At 42.0% G+C, this 23,990-nt stretch overlaps 1 protein-coding gene across 1 annotated transcript; it reads left to right on the top strand.

Moving 5' to 3' along the window:
* Positions 1-21,924: 21,924 nt before the first annotated feature.
* Positions 21,925-23,638, top strand: LOC131225478 (3-ketoacyl-CoA synthase 7-like). Its single transcript, XM_058221005.1, has one exon. It carries the CDS (start codon positions 22,013-22,015, stop codon positions 23,372-23,374), a length of 1,362 nt encoding a protein of 453 aa, XP_058076988.1. The 5' UTR covers positions 21,925-22,012; the 3' UTR covers positions 23,375-23,638.
* The last annotated feature ends 352 nt before the right edge of the window (positions 23,639-23,990 follow it).

Genomic DNA, 23,990 nt, shown 5'->3' with positions numbered 1-23,990 from the left:
ACTCGCACAGGCTGTGGTGGTCACTTTTCTGCTAAAAAGACCACGGCCAAGATTCTGCATGTGGCTTTTCGGCCCACTATGTTTAGGGACACTCATGAGTTTTGCAAAGCTTGTGAGCGTTGTCGAAATTGGGAGCATTGTCCCGTCGAAATATGATGCCTTTGAATCCCATCCTTATCATTGAAGCATTTGATTGTTGGAGCATCGATTTCATGGGACCATTCCCCCAATCCTTTGGAAATCAGTATATTTTGCTCGTCGTGGATTATGTCACTAAATGGGTCGAAGCGATTCCGTGTCGAAAGAATGACCATCGCACGGTCATTAAATTCCTAAAAGAAAACATCCTTTCTCGATTCGGAACGCCTCGAGCCATCATTAGTGATGGGGGCTCACACTTTTGTAATAAACCATTTGAGAGCTTAATGAAGAAATACGGTATCTCTCATAAGGTGAGCACCCCATACCATCCACAGACAAGTGGGCAAGCCGAGATTTCTAATAGGGAAATTAAACACATTTTGGAGAAAACGGTTAACCCTGATCGTAAGGATTGGTCAATTCGATTGACCGATGCCTTATGGGCATACCGTACTGCATTTAAAACCCCTATTGGAATGTCTCCCTTTAGACTTGTCTATGGGAAGGCTTGTCACTTGCCTGTGGAGCTGGAACATAAAGCGTACTGGGCGATCAAAAATCTTAATTTCAATCTGGACAACGCTGGCTCGCTACGCAAACTTCAATTGAATGAACTTGAAGAAATCCGGAATGATGCGTACGATAATTCGAGAATTTACAAGGACAAGATGAAAGCATTTCATGACCAACACATTTCGCGAAAATCATTCACGCCTGGTCAGAAGGTCCTTTTGTACAATTCTCGATTACATCTCTTTCCGGGTAAGCTTCGATCTCGTTGGACCGGTCCTTATATTGTTGTCACTGTTTTTCCGCATGGGGCCGTTGAGATAAGAGATCCCGACAATGGCAAGGAGTTTAAAGTCAATGGACATCGATTGAAACCATTTGTCGAGAAATTTGATTCAGAGGACATGTCCATGCCTTTGACTGATCCTGTTTACCAGGATTGATCTCCTAGTCTGATGGAGGTATAGGTAGGTTTCCTGTTTTCTTAGGACTAGAGTAGTTGCTTTATTTGTCTGGCTGAAGACGGTAAACTTAGCGCTCCTGGGAGGCAACCCAGCTCTTCATTTCATTAGTTAGTTCAATGTTTGTGGGTAACATTACTGCAAACCCTCACGAGACTACAACTCGTCCACTAGGGGCAACCTAGGGGTTTAAAGGCTTATTGCATACGCTAAATGCAATCGAGAGCACCTACGAAAGTGGTATAGGTAGGATTGTATTTTTGTTATTTTATTTTACTTCTGTTGGTTTCTCTCTTGTGCTGACCGCTCCTACGTAGAAATCTTTGGAAAGCCTCTTGATTCTTTCATCCAGGTATTATCTTTCCATCACTTCTCATTTACTTTTTGTCCCATGTGCATCGCATGCTTATTTCTTTTACATTGAGGACAATGTAGATTTTAAGTTGGGGGTGGGAGATTATGTCACCTAATCAGCATTTTCTTGGTCTTGAACAAAAGTTGTGAAAATTTTAAAAATTTTCTGACATTTTGTTGAAGTCGAAGTGATTTTGACGGCCATCTAGGGCACTTAGAATTTCAAGATGCGTGATGTTGGTACTTTATGACTCTTGGATTCAGTTATCTATTAAATTTCACAGCTAAGTTTGAATTATTAATCCATTATTAGAATTTGTAAACATTGGTTGAGTCATGAATTCGCAGGACACATCTCGCTTGCACATTAAGGTTTCAGTTCGATATTAAAGGATTAACTTGGTAATCACTAAACATGAAAGGAACCAACTTGGAAAATTGAAAGGATTGGGCAAATGGTCTTTACCTTAGGTTTGCTCCCTATAGGTGTAGATTTAATTCCCCATGAATGATATGTGAAAAAGTTGGGTGTACAGTCTTTACCTTAGGTTTGCTCCCTATAGGTGAGGATCTGATCCCTCTTCTTGGCGTTACTTCTAATAAAAAAATCAAAAAAAAATTAAAAGAATAAAAAGATATTGTGTAAGCCAAGAAGAGTTATCGTGAATTCTCTCAGTTGTTACCAATGATATCCTTAAATATCAAGGTGAATCTTAATGTTGACAAGTCGAGATTAGATTATACATTCATAGATCTCAATGGTTAGAATTTTTCTAATTAATGGAATAATACTTTGAACTTGATTATGAAGTTTACCATGTACTGGAGTCTAGGAGAAAGTAATATCCAACAGTCATGAATCTAAGAATTCTCGTATCTGGGTTTTTCAAAATATCACTCGGTTTTACAGGAATTGTTTCGTAATTCTCAACTTATTTTTCGCATACTTTGCTCGGGACTAGCAAAATGCTGGTTGGGGGTTGTGTTGAGGGTCAAATATTGCATATCAGACCCATTTATTGCATAGATTTACACGCATGATACTGCTTAATGGCCTGATTAATCGTGTTTATAATGCAGAGTGTATGTACGAGCCTGGACCAAAATGGGTGCTTAAAGCATGGACTTAACGCTCTAATGACACCAAAGCGTGGGACGGACTCCAGAGACCCAAGATCAACAGAATTACACATCAGGGACCCAAGAAAATCAAGGAATTGAAGCTCAAGTGGCCTGAAAAGTGTCCAGAATGCAAGATCATAGGGTTCCCACCATCTGATCAGTTCGAAACTTCATACGTGGCCTGAGGACCATAAATAAACCGTACACGTAAAATTTCAGCTCCTGGATCACTGTGGAAGTGGCCCAACGGACAGATCAGCCCCTTTAATCATTATGTGGGCCCCGCCTGATATCTGGATATACTCCAATTTTGGTCTCAACGCCTTAAACTACGTGTCAAAACAGATGGATGGAGCAGATTTCTTACAAACATCACCATGGGACCCACACATGCAGTGCACGTGCAAGGTGCACAAGTGCACCGGACGAACATAAAAAATAAGGAAGTCGGTCAGCAGGCGCTGACCGACTCAAACTCAAATTTTTTTTAATTACGCAACAGCGTAACGCTGCCGACCGTCGGTTCTGCTTGTGGGCCCCACACATCATGTATAGCATCAATCGGGACCGTCCATTGTGTGCGTAGGTGGGGTATTTACCTCACCAAGGCGGCCTTTTGAGACCATGTAAAATGTTACAGAATCTTAACCGTTAAAGACATGATGAACGGCGGAGTAGAAGGTATTGTGGGCCACATGGAATTTGGTCCAAAAGTAGTGCTTCCCACCTGATTTTTCGAGTAGAACGCAGTGGACGGCTCGGATTTTCCAAAAAGACAGTGAAGTGGCGCCCACCATCGTCACAGCGTCAATGACGTTACCCTGTTTTCGCAACCGGAAGCCGTCCGGTTTTTGCGGCGGATTATACGCCCTTGGGCGCGGTCGGACAGCTGATCTGAACCGTTCATCATGTAGGACTGCACGAAAACTCCCAGAGGACGTTGTCCTTTTGAAAAAAAATAAAGAAGAAGAAGCGCGGAGACGTGGTATTCCGGATTGCGTGAGGTTCCTCGCAGCAAAGGGCAGGGCGTTTTTTGGCTGCGGAAGGACTGTTTCCCCAGCCTAATCCTTTCAGGACTCCACAGCAGCTCTGGAGAGAGCTTTCCATCTTTAAAAAGGAAGGTGCGGGAGAGAGATGCGGCATTCAATTTGGAAGGCTGGACGTGAGCAACAGGAGCTTGGACGAGGAGTGGAGTTTGGCATTCTTTTTCTGTTTATTTCTTTTTCTTTTTGTTTTATTTTACTTTGTTTTCTAGCCGCATCATGCCTGTGTGTGGCTAAACCTCTTAGCTAGGGCTAAGAGGTGAAGCCTGTAGCGAGATGGGAGATACTATATTTCTGCTTTTCATTTAAATTCATGAACTGAAGTTGATTTGTATTAATGGAATTCTTTTAGTCTTTAATGGTCTGTTGTGACCGAAATTACAATGGGTCTGCAACGGCTTTGAATATCCCTTTTTCTTTCCCTTTTTATGTTTATGAAGCCAGGAAGCCCTGTTGTTCATCATTGTTCCATGGGCATGGTAGGATGACGGTACCCTTCCTGATCTTCATACATTGTTGATTAGTTGGTAATTAGTTTATCCTGTTGTTTGCTTTGTCTCCTGGGCATGGTTAGATGATGGAATCCATTCTAATTCATATACCTTTCATCTCTTGAAAACCAAATCAAGTAAGTTCAGTTTGAATTCCATAATCCTTCTTTCAGGCATAAGATCTCTCTGATCTCTACAAGTGGATCCTCTGAATCTCTAGTTTCCTTCCTCTGAATTCCTTAAAGTTCTAGATAATTATTCCACAATTATTCTTTAAAATTCTATTTGGTTAGATCACATCTTAGTCTAGTTCTAGTTCTACTTGGTTTCAGATAACGTACAGGTTTCAGTCCCTGTGGATTCGACCTCGGTCTTACCGAGTTTATTACTACATCACAACCCTATACTTGGGAGTGAACACCATCGCAATTTTATACAATATCTCCTTAATGGCTCATCACCCGATTATTTTACCATAATTACCGTCGTGATACATTAGGAAAACATAATGTAGCTATAATCTCATCGAACTCTTTCAAATGTAAATATGGACTTTCTGATTCAAGTCCATGGAATTTGGGAAGGAGTTGGATAACTCCTGGCTTGATGTCCATTTGTCCTGTGTTTTCAGGAAAAATCATGCATGAGGGCATACTCACTCCCGCCGGTTGTAGATAATCTCGTAAAGTACGAGGCGGGGGTGCCTGATGCACCTCGTTCTCATCTTGGGTATCCTCCACCCTGGGTGGAAGTAGAGGAGGTTGGTCTTCAGCCATAACTTCAATTAACTCAGGGGATTTCGAGCGGTGTCTAGTCCTACGATGCATAGTCAACCCCTTAACCAATCCTCCTTCAGTCAAGAGACGTCGAGTGTTGTCACGGGCCCACTTGGGCATGAAACACTCACAGCCCTCAATTAAATTCAAAAACTTAATCCAAAGAAAAGAAAATCTAAAAAGAAAGAGAGAGTTTGAAAGGAGTTACCAAATTGGAGGCCCTAAGTTGAAGACCTGCAAAATAAAACAAAATAAGTTAGATTCTAAAAAGGGAAGAACAATCCTTTAAAAGAAAGATAGAAGTGAAATAGTTTCTAAAGAAGGGAGCCCTAAACTAGAAAGTAAATTAGAAAGAGAACTGAAAAATAGAAAGTAGAGAAGGAGCTTACCGAATTAGAAATTTCTATCTTAAAGGCCTACAAAATAGGAAGGTTAGTTTTTAAACTAAAATTCTAAAAATAAACTAGGAAACAAATTAGATTCTAAGAGAGTTAGAATTAGAAAGTTACTAGAGAACAAGAATAGAAGGTTAATCTCTAAAAAGGCAAATAACTAACCTGGTTTCTAAAAACAAAAGAGGAAAGTTTCTAAAAATAAACTATTTCCTACAAACAGAGAAATACTAGAGTTAGAAAATTTCTAAGATTTAAACCTTAATTCTAAAAACAGAAAAAGTAGAGAAATTAGGAAGGAATTACCAATTTAAGAACTTATGTCAGGATCCTACAAAACAGGAAAACAGGTTAAGTTCTAAAAACAATATAATAAAATAAAATAAAAACTTTTATCCTAAAGTAAGTAAAATCTTAATCCTAACTTAATTCTAAAACTAATTAATTTCAGAAAAACGTAGCCGTCAATCCCCGGCAACGGCGCCAAAAACTTGTTCACTCCCCAAGTATAGGGTTGTGATGTAGTAATAAACTCGGTAAGACCGAGGTCGAATCCACAGGGACTGAAACCTGTACGTTATCTGAAACCAAGTAGAAATAGAACTAGACTAAGATGTGATCTAAACCAAATAGAGTTTAAGGAATAATTGTGGAATAATTATCTAAAACTTTAAGGAATTCAGAGAAAGAAACTAGGGATTCAGAGGATCCACTTGTAGAGATCAGGGAGAAATTATGCCTGCTTCAGAAATCATGAAATTTAACTAGACTTCCTTTGATATAGTTTTTAAGAGGTGAAAGGTATATGAATTAGAATGGATTCCATCACCAAGCCATGCCCAGGAGACAAAGTAAACAACAGAATTAAACTAATTACCAACCAACCAACAATGTATGAGGATCAGGAAGGGTACTGTCATCCTACCATGCCCATGGGACAATGATGAACAACAAGGGTTCCTGACTTCATAAACATAAAAAGGGAAAAAGAAATACTCAAAGCCATTGCAAACCCATTGTAATTTCAGTCACAACAGACCATAAAAGACTAAGAAAAATATTCCTTTAATAATCAACTATATCAAATTCAGTTTATGAATTAAAGGCACACAGTAAAATCTCCCATCTCGCTACAGGCTTCACCTCTTAGCCCTAGCTAAGAGGTTTAGCCACACATGAATGGGCTAAATTCAAATAAAAATAGAAATAAAAAGAGAAAGAAAAGAACAAGGAGGAGAGAAAAGAAGAACAGGCTTACGTCCAGCAGCCACCCTTCATTCCCACGGCTGCCCTGTACTCAGCCAAGTCTCTCTCTCTCCGTTCCTCAGCTTTTTCTTCTTTTCTTCTTCTTTTCTTCCGTTCCTTCAAAGCCAAGCCCGCAACCCTCTTCCCCTGTTCCAGCCGTGGATCCTTCTCTCCCTTTTTCTTTTTCCTCATATAGCTAGGAGGTCGGTGCGGAAGGCTGGAGTCCGCGGACGACTTGGCTGCGGAGGCGTTCTTTACGCACAGCAGCCAATTCGGAGTCTTTCACTATTCTTCTTCTTTGCTTTCCTTCCAAAAGGACAACGTCCTCTGGGAGCTTTCGGGCAGACCTTCATGATGAACGGTTTAGATCCGACTGATGAACCCTGATGGTGACTCACAATGATCAACCGTCGGTCCTGCTGCGAAACAGGGTCGCCGCTGTCGCTGCTGCGATGGGGCCCACATAGCTTTCGTTTTGGGAAATCCATGCCGTCCACTGGTTTCCCCTCAAAATTTCAGTCAGGAAGGGCTGGTTTTTGTCGAGTTTTGGTGTGGTCCACCGATGTTTCTCTTCCACCGTCTATTGTCCGTTTTAATGATAGTCTTTTTAATTTTTATCCACCTAGGCCTGAGTAAGATTGGCGGTGTGAGTCTCATGAACAGCTCAGATCCTTCGAATAACTGCTGTGTGGGGCCCACTAACGAAAAACGGATGGACAGCGTAAAGACGCTGTCCGTTTTTTTCGCAGAAGAGAGAGGGAGACGGTTAGCGTCGGGTTTGACCAGACTGGCTGGTCCGGCACAGCTCATGTGCGAGTGCACTATATGCACGTTCAACTTGTTTGGAATCCATGATAATGGATCCCGGAAATCCGCTCCGTTCATCCGTCTTGTCTCCTTAGATAATAGGTTGAGACCAAATTTTAAGCATATCCAGATCTCAGGTGGGCCCAAAATCAATGGTTTATGGGCTGATCTGAGCGTTGGGCCACTTCCAGAGGGATCCAATGGCTGAAATTTGACGTGTACGGTTATTTTTTGGTCCTCAAGCTACGTATGGAGTTTCGAACTGATCGAGATGGTGGGAATCCTATGATCTTGCATTCTGGGCACACTTTTCGTGCCACTTGAGCTTCAATTCCTCGATTTTCTTGTATCCTTGGCGTGCAAATCTGTCGATCTTGGTCTCTTAGGGTCCGTTGCTTGCCTTGGTGACTTGATGTTAAATCCATGCTTTTAGTACCCTTTTCCATCCAAGCTCGTGAATATGCCCCGCATCACAAACATGATTAAATCGAGGCCATTAAACAATACTATGTTTGAAAATCCAGGCAATAACAGGGTCTCTGATATGCAATACTTGACCCTCAACAGATACAAAGATGGATTTGAGCAAGGTGCAGGCCAGATTGCACTTGGATTTAAATTTAAGAGGACTTTTCTGGATGGTTAGGGTAGAGGGACAGATCTCAGTGGTGGGAGTCTGTGATCTTATTAGGAAGGAGAGCGCACCCAAACCATCGATGTTTTGAAGGTGAAGTGTAATGGGAGGTGATTTGACTAGCACCTTTGGCTTAGAATGTTTGGCTGAGATTTACTGGCGCTTGGATGGGGGGCAGTTGGTGGCTTTGAAGGTGATGGCTTGGACGTGGACGGGTTGGATTGAGTCAGTGGTTGGGCCTTGTTTCCATTTCATATTTGCTTTTGTTGGTTGTTTTTTTTTATTTTTTTTTTTACCTTCAATTCATGAGGACAGGTCTCCTAACATTAGTTTGGTTGCTTTGTCTTAGATATTAAGGGTAGCTTTTGGAATGCTTTTGTTCGAATCTGAGGGTGATGGATTCTTGAGTTTTGTTTAGTGCATTTCCTGTGGTTGTGGGTCATTGGGATCAGGTTCTCGGGACACAGATGTCAAACAACCACTTGCTCTAAAAGCTCAAATCATTAGAGGATGGTGTATCCATGTATATCAAGAGACTTTAACACTCAAATTCCGCAAGGGAACATATTGGCAAGGGTGGAGGAATACGCAACTCAAATCATAAACGGCTCCCCGGGAGAATATATTAGGGGAGGCATATTTGCTACTCCTAAGATTCTAAAACAAGACCTTCCTCTTTGATACCATGTCAAACAATCGCTTTCTCTAAAAGTTCGAGCTTTTAGAGTAAGTGGTTGTTTGATAATGGATTGCTTGTGAATGCCTTTTGCAGAAACTTTTTGCACGAGGTGAAGCCCATTGTGATGTTTGTGAAAACTTCACCCAATCCATCCATTTTGCTAGATGTTGCTAGGACATAGGCCCAAAAAATGAGGCATCTCTGAAGCTCAAGCAGGCTGCATTATAGGAAAAAATGGGTAGGCAAGTTAAAACACATGGGCCTATAGAAATTTTGCATCATGCTAATAGTCTGTGTTTTCAGTTCATCTTAGCAGGAATGAATTTATGAACAATATGTATGGTATATAAGCATTAGGTGGACTCGGGTTCAAGTCCTTATCTCAGTGGTAGACTCTGAAGAGTTTCAACACGAGGACTTGGGTTTGAGACCCATAGGCAGTGAAATCCCACTACAGCGTGCGTGGGTGTGTGTGTGTCCGGTGCGTGTGTTAAAAAAAAAAGCATTAGGTGGACTCCTAAGAGGTTTTAAGGGCAGTCATTTCCCCAGGTACTCTTTCCTGTTGTGCAACACACTTGAGTTTTGGATCTGTATATTTTTTGGCTTATGTCCTAACATGATCTAGAAAAACAGATGAACGGTGTGGTTTTCTCACAAATATCATTATACTCACCTAACTTCCCAGCACAGGAAGTTCCTGCGAAAGGCATTAGTAGGCAATCGCGCCCGCCTGGGTTGTCATATGGCTAGAGCATGGTATCTAAGATCCACCAAGGGTCTCCAAACCATTGTCCTTTTCTTCTTTGGGCTTGAGATCTGAATTTACTGAGTTTATTTATTTATTTTTAATTGTTTTACTTTATTTATTTATTTTTAATTGTTTTACTTTATTTATTTATTTATTTATTTTTGATTTTTTTACTTTATTTCTTTTGTTTTACTCTTTTCTATTCTTTCCAGGAAAAGTAGTTAAAAGAAACAAATTTCCTCTCTTTTTTAGGAAGCGGATTACATCCTGTCTCCTGGATGAAATCGGCCTGGCAGTGGCTATGCGGGGCTTACCAGGATGTATGAGTTTTATCTACACAGTTCATCCAATTTTTCAAGTCACTTTAAGGTATGAGTCCAAAATGAGGCAGATCCAAGGCTCTACTGAACCACACAGTGTGAATTTAACGACCACCATTAAAACTTTGCAAGGAGCCCCATAAGTTTTGAATCAAGCTGACAATTATTATTATTATTTTTTTTACACATGCACCCGACACACACCCACACACGGCTTAGTGGGATTTCACTATCTATGGGTATCGAACTCAAGACCTCGTGTTCAAACTCAGAGTCTACCACTAAGGTAAGGACTCGAACCCATCAAGCTGACATTTGTGTTTTCCCTTTGTTCAGGTCCATGTGACCTTATGAACAGATTAGATGGTAAATAAACATCACGGTGGATCTGATGTAGAGCGGGTCGCGGACAGTTACATGGCCAAGATGGATCAGAAAAGGCCAGGTCGACAACAGAAGTGATTTAGACCATCAGACCTTAAATCGAGCGTATCTCAGAATCCGGACGTAAAATATATGATTTTGGGGTAGAACGAGCTACTTTAGCCAACCAACCCCGCTATGCGGGGTTGCACAAGCTGGATTTGCGAAATACCCCTGGATTGACGGTCATTTCTCTGTTTTAATTTCGTTTTTACTATAAATAGTAAGTTTTAGTTTGATTATAACTTTCATCCGTCGGGCTTTAAGAGTTGCGCCCAACGTGAAAAGAGCTTAGAATAATTAGGAGAATGGTTTGCTAAAGCCAAATAGGACACTTACTATTTTTGGCTGAAAACCTTGCGCACTAGTAGACATCACGACCGTCTATAAATAATAAGTTTACTATTTATAGTAAGTCGCGAATTCTAGGAGTTTTAGTTGTAGTTTGATTCTAATTTCTTTCCCATTGCTTGGTACCCCTACTTAAAGGGTTGTGAACTCGTTTTTATGGATTCATTAATTAATTTCGAATTTATTAGAATTTATTTCTATTTCTTGCTTTCTTTCCTTGTGGATTCGAGAAGTCTCTGTGAGGAGTCCAGAGAAGTTCCGTGGATTCTGAATAGTTATCCTCTTGAGGAAGACGGTGCTCGACCTCACGTCCTCCCCTGTGCCAGGATCCTACGAAGGTTTCAACAATGGGGTCATTATCACTACTGCTCTCCATGGTGTGGTCCACTTGAGCCTAAAATCTACTTTATTTTGGGCTCATACCCTAAAATTATCTAGAAAAATGGATGAGCAGCATGGAAAAATTCATACAGCATGGTTGTCCCCACAGAGCTCTTACTCGAACCAACATTTGTCCAGTGGGGTAGGATGGCAAACAAACATCACGGTGGGCCCTAAGAAGGTTTCAATAGTGGGCATCATTATTACTGCTGCTTCTTATGGTGTGGTCCACTTGAGCCTCGGATCTGCCTCATTTTTGCCCTCATACCCTAAAATGATTTGGAAAAATGGATGAACGGAGTGGATAACCCATACACCAAAGCGAGGATTAACCTTTAATCACTTTTTTCGAATGGCTCCCTCCACACTCTAGGCCTGACACATTAGATTATTAGAGCATTTTGAAAAACATGATTAAGTGGGCTAAAGGCACTGTTGACGGCAATTAAGGGTCAATCCCAATTTTAGGGATTCCACTTTACTAGACTAATTATTGTAATCCAATTCAATTGGGTGTCCAAACACACACTAACCTAGAAAATCAGTACATTACTTATTTCATTTCATAGTATAACTAGTAGGGCTGAGAGTTGGGTGGGTTCAACCCAACCGACCCGACATTGGGTTGGGCTCCAGCAAGATGTATCGGGTTTGGTCTCAAGCTTGGGCTATATAAACACCAACTTGATAAAGGTTGGGTCGGGCTTGGGTTGAGGTCTCAGGTTACCCGATCCAACCCGTATCTAATTGATATATAAGTTATAAATGATAATTGAGTGTGGATTGTCTCTGTTTAAAGGCATAGGAAATTCCAAGCCATCGGGTCTCATTGGTCCACGCCATCTCCATTGACTCAAGCTAACAAGATATGCAAGATTTCTCTCTCAACTAGATTGTGTATTACATATAACACGACTTTGAAAGGAGTAGTCCTATATTTTAGCTTGTTTGTTTATAAAAAATGAAGTTCTTTACCATAAATAACTACACATATAATTAATAAAACATACATGTATAATTAATAAAATCATAGGTACAAAAAATAAAATGTGTATTAAAATATAATAGACTAATGTAATATCGAAAATATTAACATGTATCCACCCGACCAACCTGACCTACCTCGCTTGGGTTAGGCTTAGGTTGAGAATTCCCAACCTGAGGTTGGGTTGGGTTAGGGTTGAGGTATGAACCTTGGGTTGGGCTAGGGTTGAGCACCAACCCACTGGACTTTCAGCCCTAATAACTAGGGGTGTAAATGAGCCGGGCTGGGCATGAATACTTCGTTTTGGGTACTTGAGCCACAAAGATCATTCAATCTATAACATATACAAAGAGAGGAGAAGTGATGCAGGAGGATCCGAGTCGGATGATGCTGAGTTGTCAGATGACATGTTGATGGCGCTGAGATACCTTGAGTTGGCAGATCAGCGCAAAGATGGCAGGTGATCGTGATCTTTTTTATCTTATTTTTTTTCCTTTTATGGTAATATTTCATTTATCGTTTGGGAAGTGATTCTGAATCCGATTTGAGGCAGATTCTTGACAGATTATTTCTTTTATTACGTATTTCATTTTGGCTTGATTATTGGGATTTTGCTATTTTTTTGGTAAACTTCTGATAAGGACGATTTTTAGCTATACGACCCGGCTTGTGGGCTGATTTTGGATATTCTTTTTTTTTTTTTTATGATATTGAATTGAACATCAGAGGAGCATCTCTGTGTTTTTTTTTTTTGGGGCGATTCTCTTGTGTTCTTCACTGTGAATTATCTGTTGAAACTAGCCTACAGAACAATTGTTATTCTGTCCGGCGTCAGTTGGTATCAAAGCGTCAGCATCTTCCTGGGGTGAGATCTCATCAGTTTCAATGACTGGTGGTTGTGGTCATGGTCGTCGTGGGTAGGTTCCACACGAGGAAGTCCTGCACCGTGATCATAGCGTTCAGGATGTGATGATTGAGGATTTGCAGAGGCAAGTTGCAGAGTTAACCTGGCGTCTAACGACGCAGGATTTCGGTGATCGTGAGATGGAAGATAACGATTCCGATTCCAGTTTTGAAAACCCATATCACAATCGTGCTCAATTCTGGGAACACCATGTTCGGGAGGATCGACATGGAGACCTCGGTTTCAGAGTAGATCTGCCCGAGTTTTCTGGTACGCTACAGGCTGAGGGATTCATCGATTGGTTGAATGAAGTAGAGCGTATTTTTGATTATAAGGAAGTCCCAGATCGTGTCAAGGTGAAACTGGTCACCATCAAACTCAAAGGCAGAGCATCTGCGTGGTGGGAGTAGTTGAGGCAATCACAAGAGAGGCAGGGCAAAGCTACGATCACTGATTGAGAGAGGATGAAGAAGAAGATGAAGGGTCACTTCCTTCCTTTTAGTTACACTTAAACCTTGTTTCAGCAACTTCATTCGTTGAGGTAAGGCATGAGATCGGTTGATGAATACTTGGAAGAGTTCTATCAATTGATAGCCCGGAATGATTTATCTGAGACGAAAGAGCAGGTGGTGGCGCGGTGTTTGGGGGGGTTACGATAGCCCGTGCAGGATGTCCTCAGCCTTCACTCGCTGTGGACCGTTTTTGAAGCATACCAGCGTGCAATTGCTGTGGAAAAACAGCAGAACAGGAAGCTAGTGATCAGAAGCAATCAAAGCAGTCGGCCAGTTCGCCCTTAAGAATCTCGTCCTACCCAATAGCAACCGCAAGGTAATTCTAACTCTAATATTAGATGTTTCAGATGTGGTGAACAGGGACATAGAGTGACTGAGTGCAGGAAGCCTGCCAGTCAGAAGGGTAAAAATCTCCTGATTGAGGAAGACGTGGTAGACGAAACTGAGGAGGTTGGAGAGCCTGTGTATGGCGATGATGAAGATGGAGATGTGCTGTATGGAGATCGCCATGAGACTCTGGTCGTTCGCAAGAGCCTACTGACTCCCAAGGGCGATTCAAGGGACGATTGATTGAGGACCAATATTTTCCACACGACCCGTAAAGTTGCAGATAAAGTCTGCAAGATGATTATTGACAGTGGCAGTTGTGAGAACGCAGTGTCTGCAGAGGTTGTCCAAAAATTGCAGTTGAAAACAGATCGTCATCCCAAGCCATACAAATTGTCATGGCTGAGTAAAGGCAGTGAGGTAAAAGTAGATAGGCGATGCTTAGTGTCTTTTTCGATCGGCAGGAAATATTTTGATAATGCTTGGTGTGATGTTGTGTCTATGGATGCTTGTCATATATTATTGGGCAGACCTTGGCAGTTTGATCGTAGTGTTGTTCATGATGGGCGGAAAAATACATATTCCCTTAGCATTAAAGGGAAGAAGATTGTGTTGGCGCCTCGTCAGGAAAGAACCACTCCTACCCCGGTAGCCAATAATACTAACCTGCTTTCTATGTCCAAGTTTTTAGTTGAGATTGAGCGTGGAGATGCGGTCTATGCTCTGCTGCCTTGTGGGAATAGTGCAGCAGACGTGAACCCAGATTTACCAGCAGATGTGCAACAGCTGCTAGCAGAGTTTTCTGACCTGATGCCAGAGGATTTTCCTCCTGGGCTGCCGCCTATGAGGCATATTCAGCATCAGATCGACCTTGTTCTAGGGTCGAGTTTGCCCAATCGACCGGCCTACCGCCTCAGTCCTAAGGAATTTGAAGAGTTGCAGCGACAGGTGGTAGAGTTGTTGGAGAGGGGCTACATCAGTGAGAGTATGAGCCCATGTGCAGTCCCTGCCCTGCTGGTGCCAAAGAAAGATGGCTCTTGGCGTATGTGTATTGATAGTAGAGCAATCAACAGGATTACAGTGAAATACAAATTTCCAATTCCCCGCCTGGATGATATGTTAGATCAGCTGTCCGGTTCTAAGGTTTTCTCAAAAATTGACCTTAAAAGCGGATACCACCAGATTAAAATAAGGCCTGGAGATGAGTGGAAGACAGCGTTTAAGACGCAACATGGATTGTATGAGTGGATGGTCATGCCTTTTGGGCTATCCAATGCGCCCAATACATTTATGAGATTTATGCATCAGGTTTTACGGCCTTTTATGAGGAAATTCGTTATAGTTTGCTTCGACGATATCCTCATTTATAGCCCGACATGGGTGTCACACTTTGAGCACCTCCGTGCTGTTTTTAATATGGTGAGGACGAAGTGCCTGTTTGTCAATCAGAAGAAGTGTTCTTTCTTCACTACTTCTGTAACCTTTCTTGGTTTTGTTGTATCTACTGATGGTGTTCATGCAGATCAATCAAAGATAGATGCGGTCTTGGAGTGGCCCAAACCAAAGACCTTGCACGATGTCAGAAGTTTCCATGGATTGGCGTCCTTCTACCGCCGGTTCATCAGAAACTTCAGCACCTTGATTGCCCCTATCACAGAGTGCCTCAAGGGACGTGATTTCCAGTGGCCTGAGGAGGCAGAGGCCAGTTTTCAACTGGTCAAGCAAAAGATGACAGAGGCACCAGTTTTGGCACTTCCTAATTTTGAAAAGGTGTTTGAGGTAAATTGTGATGCATCTGGGGTTGGCATTGGTGGTGTTTTGACTCAGGAGGGGCGCCCCATAGTTTTTTTCCAGCGAGAAGCTATCGGGATCAAAGAAGAATTATTCCACCTATGATCTGGAGTTTTATGCTATAGTTCAGTCCTTGAAGCATTGGCGTCACTACCTCATACAGAGGGAGTTCATTCTTATCACTGATCATGAGGCCCTGAAGTACATCAATGGCCAACATAAGCTAAGTAGACAGCATGCCAAGTGGGTGGCATACTTGTAGGAGTTCACGTTTGTGCTGAGGCACCAAGCAGGGAGTCTGAATCGTGTTGCAGATGCACTGAGCCGTCGTACGTTACTCCTCACCACCATAAGCACCAGAGTTGCAGGATTTGAGGCTTTCACTGATATGTATGCAACAGATCCTTCCTTTGGGAGGATAATACAAGAGGTAACTGATGGTCAACGTCATGATTTTATTTTGCATAATGGTTATCTGTTTCTTGGATTACAGTTGTGCAGTCCAGATTGTTCCCTAAGGCAACAGATTATTAGTGAACTTCATAACGAGGGTCACTTTGGGAGAGATAAGGCGTTGGCCCTGATCTCTTCTGACTATTGTTGGCCCAAATTGGCTAGTGACGTGGCTCATTATGTGGAGCGTTGTTATGTGTGTCAGCGGTCCAAGGGAGTTCTCACTAATGCGGGCCTGTACACTCCTTTACTTGTTCCTGAGGCCCCTTGGTTCGATATCAGTATGGACTTTGTGTTAGGCTTACCCCGTACTCAACGGGCCTTGGATTCGATTTTGGTTGTGGTTGACAAGTTTTCCAAGATGGCCCATTTTGTAAGTTGCAGGAGAACGATGAATGCTGCCCGGATCGCCCATCTCTACTTCAGGGAGATTGTGCGTTTACATGGTGTTCCTCGATCAATCACTTCAGCTCATGACACCAAGTTCATGAGTCATTTCTGGAGGAGTTTATGGGAGAAACTGGGGACACAGTTGAATTTCAGTAGTGCCTACCACCCCCAGACGGATGATCAGACCGAGGTTGCGAACCGGAGTTTGGGCAACTTTTTGAGGTGTTTGGCAGGAACTAAACCAAAGCAGTGGGATTTGGCGTTAGCTCAAGCAGAATTTGCCTATAATAGATCGAAGAACAGGACCATAGGAATGAGCCCATTTGAGATTGTCTATGGTCAGAATCCATCCGGGGTGTTGGACTTAGCCCCTATTCCATGTGTAGGTCGTTTGAATCCTAAGGCAGATGAGATGGCAGAACATCTTCAGGGCATCCATGAGCAGGTGAAACTGGCCATTCAAGAGAGCAATGCCAAGTACAAGGTTCAGGCTGATAGTCATCGTCGTCAGGTACTTTTTGATGTTGGTGATTTTGTTTGGGTGGTATTAACTCGTGATCGTTTTCCTGTCGGAGAGTATAATAAGCTTAAAGAGCGGAAGATTGACCTTGTGAGATACTGTAGAAGATCAATGATAACGCCTTCAGGCTGCGCCTCCCTATTCATTTGAGGACTTCTGATGTCTTTAATGTGAAACACCTGAGTTGTTGTTTTGTGGACTCCGATGATGCTACTGTGAACTCGAGGACGAGTTCTTTCCAACATGGGGTGACTGATGCAGGAGGATCCGAGTCGGATGATGATGAGTTGTCAGATGACATGTTGATGGCGCTGAGATACCTTGAGTTGGCAGATCAGCGCAAAGATGGCAGGTGATCGTGATCTTTTTTATCTTTTTTTTTTTTCCTTTTTTGGTAATATTTCATTTATCGTTTAGGAAGTGATTCTAAATCCAATTTGAGGAAAATTCTTGACAGATTATTTCTTTTATTACGTATTTCATTTTGGCTTGATTATTGGGATTTTGCTATTTTTTTGGTAAACTTCTGATAAGGACGATTTTTAGCTATACAGCCCGATTTGTGAACTAATTTTGGATATTCTTTTTTTTTTTTTTATTTGATGATATTGAATTGAACATCAGAGGAGCATGTCTGTGGTTTTTTTTTTTTTTGGCGATTCTCTTATGTTCTTCAGTGTGAATTATCCGTTGAAACTAGCCTGCAGAACAATCGTTATTCTGTCCGGTGTCAAGAAGACAGCTCCAGGCCACCTTTGTTTTGTAATAGCCTGAATTTTGGTCTGTGCCATTATCTTGGCAGTAGGGGTGGCAATGGGTTGGGTGAGATCAGGTCTACTAGGCTGACCTGCTTTTGAGGTGAACTCAGGCCAACAAAATAGCTGGTGGGCCAGGATCATGCTAGAAATGTGTTTTAGGCTCTTTTGAGAGCTTGTAAATGGAGGTAAACGGAAAGTAGAATTGGAGGTTAAAATGAGTTGAGAGTAAATGACTTAATCATTTGTGTTTGGATGGAAGCAAATAAAATGCATTTGAAATCTAAATATTATACTTGGATGGGAATAATAGGAGGAATTGGAATGTATTGGAAATTTTCAATATATTCGTAGGAACATGTGGTATAATAAATCACTTTTAATATCTCAAATTAATGCACGCATGTAATATTTAACAGGGTGATTGTAATAAGCCCATTGAAATATATACTTTTGCCAAAAATGAGAAATTTTGATCTTCGGGTGGGCCACAACTATAAGGATTACAATTACAAACAAGCAACTTGCTAATTTTTTTAACCATACATTTGAATGGCTAGCCATTGGATGGTTTGTATCATTCTATTGGTGTGATTTTAATGATGTAATCGATAATTAGCTTGTTTAGGAGTACCATCAACATGTCACGTGTATGATAGACATGTGTAGTGACACTTTGTTTACTCATGACTCAAGGAAGTTCCAAAAGGCATTTCACGCCAATTACCTCCAAATATCTTCTCTACGGGAGAGGATTTCATTTACAACCCTATTTATTCCCATTTCATTTTACTTTCATGCATTTACTTCTATCCAAAGACACCTAATTCCATTTATACCTCCATTTACTTTCATCCCCATTCCCCTAAGTAAATGGGTTGGGCTTGGGTCGAACCCCATTTAACCCAAACAGCCCATATAGGTTATAAATGGATTGGGCCATATGACTGCTTATATATATATATATATATATATATATCTATATATATATATATATATATATATATATATATATATATATATATATATATCCACAAAACTAATGCTACTACCCCATATCCACAAGGAACATGTGCGAACTTTTTCAGAACTCATCATTCGTGATGTGATTTCACATATATGAATGGTCCACGTGACGTAGTAACCAATGAAACACGTAGAACTCAACTTTTACTTTGATCCAAAACTTTCGTGAACCATGAAAAATGAAAATAGCTTTCTCCTTTGATTTGCATCTCTCTTTGTTATGGCCCATCAAAGTTTTAGATCAAGGTGAAAATTGGTCCCTTGGGGTTTCATGTAATTCCGCATCACATGGACCGTTCGGATTAGACGCCCATGACATGTGTGCAAAAGTGCGCAGGTGCGCATGTGATATATATATATATATATATATATATATATATATAGAGAGAGAGAGAGAGAGAGAGAGAGAGAGAGAGAGAGAGAGAGAGAGATGCCTAACTTGGAGTAATTCTCTTCACGTAAGCAATTGATCAGGTGGTTAGGATCACTCAGTTTGTATGACTTCTGTATGAGGCTCATACTTCAGGTGTCTCATCCAAAGAAACGGTCATCAAGTGCTCACTACGAACGGTATAATACTCCAGTATCAGTGTATTGTCAAAGCTTCTTTCATATCCCTTGATTGGATGGTTTCAATGGCACGTACGTTTGGTCAGATATCTACCTATGGCCCACCTTTGTGGGGGTCCACCGAATGAAATCTAGATCTCATTTAAACTTTAGATTAGATCGACTTACAACATAATCTTCCACATATTATTGTATGACAAAAGTGGGCCCGGATAGTGGGCCTGATCCGGGCCCATTCTGACTCAAGATGGATGTGGCGTGGCCAACTTTATTAACGGCTCTGGTTCGAATATTTGGATAATGGACCGGCCACGCAGGGACCAAGATCATTTGCTAGTAGGCCAGGCTAGTAATGCAAGGATGAACGCGATGAGGTCGATCATTGTCTTCCCTAAGGATAGCTACTTCGAATCCACGGAGCTTCTCTAGACAGGAGGGAGCAAGAAAATAAAAATAATATTCTAGAAAATTCGTAAATTGATTAATGAATGAATAAATGAGTCTATACCCTTTTGAATAGGGATACTAAACCATGGAAGAAGTTTCGGAATTAAACTACAACTAAAACCCCTAGAAATCATGACTTACTATAAATAGTAAACTTACTATTTTATAGACGGTCATGATTCCTACCAGTGGGCATGGTTTTCGGCAAAAAATAGTGGGTGTCTTATTTGGCCAAACCATGATGTTCCCATAACTATTCTAAGCACTTTTCAAACTAAAATATACTATAAATAGTAAAGAGGAAAATTAAATGAAAATTTGACCATCAATTCGATGGAATCTTGCAAATTAGGTGGGAGTGACCTTCGCATAGTGGGGTTGGGTGGCTAAAGTAGCTCGTCTTACCCCAAAATCATATATAGCAGGTTGGATTACTCGTTTCAGTTTGCGAGATACGTTCATTTTAAGGTCTGGACGGTCCGGATCACTTCCGCTTCCAATCCGGCCTTTTCTGATCCATCTTGCCCATGAAACTGTCCGCGATCCGCTCTACATCAGCCAGTCATTGAGGCATGGTCTGGGCTTATATGGGCCTTGGCCCGGCCCATTTACACCCATTGAAGGAAGGAATTACCTACAAAACACTACAAACGATGTTCCGTAGCATTAATATACACATGGGAAGGCATGGGATGCATGACCCACTAATCCCTCCGTCTGTTGCGTGCAAATCCTGTAGCGTTTCTCTCAACATCACTATCCAATCCGGGTTTTCTGGGCCCACACGCACTTTTGCCAAGTTCAAGCTAGGTCAGCAAGTGGTCGAGCCGAGTCAAGCTGTGCCAAGTTCGACTCGGTTGGACTCGTGCACACTTCTAGCCAACAGTGCATGTACCAAAAATACGGGCAGTACACTCACCAAGTGAGCCAGATATGTTAGTTGAATTTGCACCGTTGGACCTTTTCCCCACCGTCCAATTTTCTCACACTAGTTTGAACTTCCTGATTAGCGGGCCCACATGATTCTCTCGTTGTCCCATACCTGATGAATGGCCCTGAATGTGCAGCCACCGAACGGGAGCATTGAAGTGGGCCCCAGAGAGAGATGGGGCCCATCAGCTGTAATGTGGACCCGATAAAACACTACGATGGGCCACACTAATGAGAACCTCTTAAGCTCACGCCTTGTAGATCAGCCTGATATTCGTATCTTCACCTGAAGGGTTAGACCTGATTAACGGCTTTGATGAAAGATGCACACCATAGTGGCCCCACACACAATCATATGGTTGGAATCCCATCCCTCTTGTTTCCTCTAGTGTGGCCCAGCTGAGCATTGGATCTGGGTAATTTTTTCTGTCCATGGTTTACAATTGGTATAGAACCGGATGGACGGAGAGGATTTTACACATACAATATAGTGGGCCCCAGAGAGAGAGATTATCATCTTAGGATAGAACCACATACACCATCCAGTTGGAAGGGCAGGCGGTTGATCAGCACCATCCACCTGGTACTCCGTGTTCCATTGTGGACGCGGATTTCCTGGGCCTTTTGCAGGAACTTCCTGCCCAAAGATGTGGGGCCCACAGATTTTTTTAGATATCCAGCCCGTTCATCCGCTTTTATGTATATCCAAAACTTAAGTGCTTCACACAAGAGGAAAAAGTGGGGATTCGGTGTGAATCGTTGAAACATTTTTGGGGCCATAAAATTTTTGTGTAGGCAAGTTTTATTTTTTATTTTTGGTATTTTCACTTCATGCCAGTGATAATGACCTTATAAACGGTTTGGATGGCGTATAAACATCAAAGTGGAGCCCAGGAAGGTTTCAACGGTAGGAATTTCTTTCCTCAATTTTTCCTCTAGTGTGACCCACTTGAGTTTTAGATCCACCTCATTTTTAATTGAATTTCCTAAAATGAGCTCTCAAAACGGATGGACGGAGTAGATTTCTCACAAACATATCTGTGCCCCACCCAGCATCCTTGTTCAGGAAGTTCCTGCAAAAGGCTTTCGCAGGAAATCCGCGTCCGTCCATTGTTCAATAAACTACACTAACCGTAAAATCGTAGCCACCACTTTTCTCCCCTTAAATTGCAACCCTAAACTCAATTTCCATATTACCTTCCACTTCAAGATTACAAAATCGAATATTTCCAACCATCCGTTTTGGCAAATATCCAAACCATGGCCATCCACAGTGGGTCCCACAAGATGTACGGACCGGATCCACAGATTACCCTTCCACGTTCACGTCAAAAGGGTTGTAGCTCCATACCTCCATCACTTCACTTCCTCAGAGAGAGAGAGAGAGAGAGAGAGAGAGAGAGCTTCCCATCTTCCTCAATCAACACACGTATACTTACACCCCAAAACCTTCCCATTTCTCGCACATAAAAACACCCAAACACCTCCCAAATTTCATTTCAATCTACCCCAAACAAGATTCCAATGGATTCAACCCAACTCAATCTGTCCAATCTCTTCCAAACAATCATCTCTTCCCCTCACTTCCATTTCATAACCATATCTATTCTAACTCTAATTACACTCTACATCTCCTTCAAACCAAACCCAACTTACCTCATCGACTTCTCCTGCTACCGCCCTCCAGAATCCCACCGCATCCCCCTCTCCACCTTCATGGAACACACCCAAATCTGCGCTGGATTCGACAACTCCAGCATCAATTTCCAGATCAAAATCATGGAGCGTTGCGGTCTAGGCCAAGAAACATGCGTCCCTGAAAACATCCATCAACTCCCTCCCGACCGCTCATTCCATTCCTCCCTCCTCGAAATTGAGACTATCATCTTCACCGCCGTCCAAAATCTCCTCACCAAACACTCCATAAACCCAAATTCCATCGACATTCTCGTGTCCAACTGCAGTCTCTTCAGTCCAACACCGTCCATAACATCAATGCTCATTAATAAATTTCAATTCCGGACCGACATCCGCAGCTTCCATCTATCCGGCATGGGCTGTAGCTCCGGACTCCTATCGATCAATCTAGCAAACGACCTTCTTAAAGTCCATAAAAATTCAATGGTGTTGGTTCTAAGCATGGAAGCAATAACACCTAATGGATATCCAGGGAAAGTGAAATCCATGCTACTAACCAACTGCTTGTTTCGAATGGGCGGCGCTGCCATCCTACTATCCAACCGAAGAAGTGATCGGAGCGTAGCGAAATACATACTCCACCATCTTCTACGTACAAATCTCTCATCAGATGACCGTTCATACAAATGTGTATCCCAAGAAGAAGATGATGAGGGGTTCATGGGTGTTTCTCTATCAAAGGACATCCTACATGTGGCTGGCGACGCTCTTAGAGTCCATGCCGACATGCTTGGGCCGTTGGTACTGCCTTATATCGAGCAACTGCGATATGGGTGGTCGGTGATCGTCAAGAAATGGTGGGGCCCATTTGGGAAGGGGACCATCTACATGCCTAAATTCAAGAAAGCGTTTGATCATATTTGTATACACGCGGGAGGGAGGGCTGTGATTGACGTGATTGAGAGCGTTCTTGGGATGAGTAAGGAGGATATGGAGGCATCGAGGATGACGTTGTATCGGTTTGGGAATACATCATCTTCTTCGATCTGGTATATTCTCTGCTACATGGAGGCGAAGGGGTTAGTGAAGAGAGGTGATCGGGTCTGGCAGCTTGCGTTTGGGAGTGGGTATAAGTGTAACAGTGCTGTGTGGAGGTGTGTATCGGATCTTAAACTTGATATTGGAAATGCATGGTCGGATCGGATCCATTCGTATCCGGTGGAGGTGCCGGAGTGTTTGGACCATTGATTCGGAGTTGATGGTTGTGTGATGGTTTTGGACCATTGATTTAGAGTCTTTGATGATTGATTGATGGTCTTGTAGGTAGAAAGTGTTTTGGATATTAGGTTTGTGGGGATGGAATCGTCTACGTGGGGTGGAGCATGTTGTAATCGTGAAACCTACTCAGTCCATCATATGCGCAACCCTGAGTGATTGAGTTATATTATATTTGGGTGAATGAATACTCAACTTTGAGTGAGTGAATCCTCAAAGCATATGTAGTTTATTGCCAATTTCATTCCTAATCAAATCAATCAATTTTCTTTTTTCTTTTTCTCTTCATTTTTTGCATGTGTCTATTTGTTTTGTTCCTTCCTTCTCTGTTGGACGGGCATCAATCGTATCAGAGTACGTTGATTTTCATGGTGCGAGGACGAGGCTAGCTAACGTTGTCGTACGCCTTTGCTTGAAGATGTTCATGTGCTTACTGAAGTGGAGGAATTGAAACAAGCCAACAAAACAATTCCAACGTAATAATGGATGAGGTTTTGCGTAGGCTCCCCAATCAAAGCCCACAAATGAACGGATGAAACTTCTTACACATGCAGCTACCATTCGATGTTTCTGATATGTTTGATGAAGA

Source organism: Magnolia sinica, chromosome 14 (assembly GCF_029962835.1).
Source record: "Magnolia sinica isolate HGM2019 chromosome 14, MsV1, whole genome shotgun sequence".
In the NCBI taxonomy this organism is placed as follows: domain Eukaryota; kingdom Viridiplantae; phylum Streptophyta; class Magnoliopsida; order Magnoliales; family Magnoliaceae; genus Magnolia; species Magnolia sinica.
This window is presented reverse-complemented; position numbering and strand designations above follow the sequence as displayed.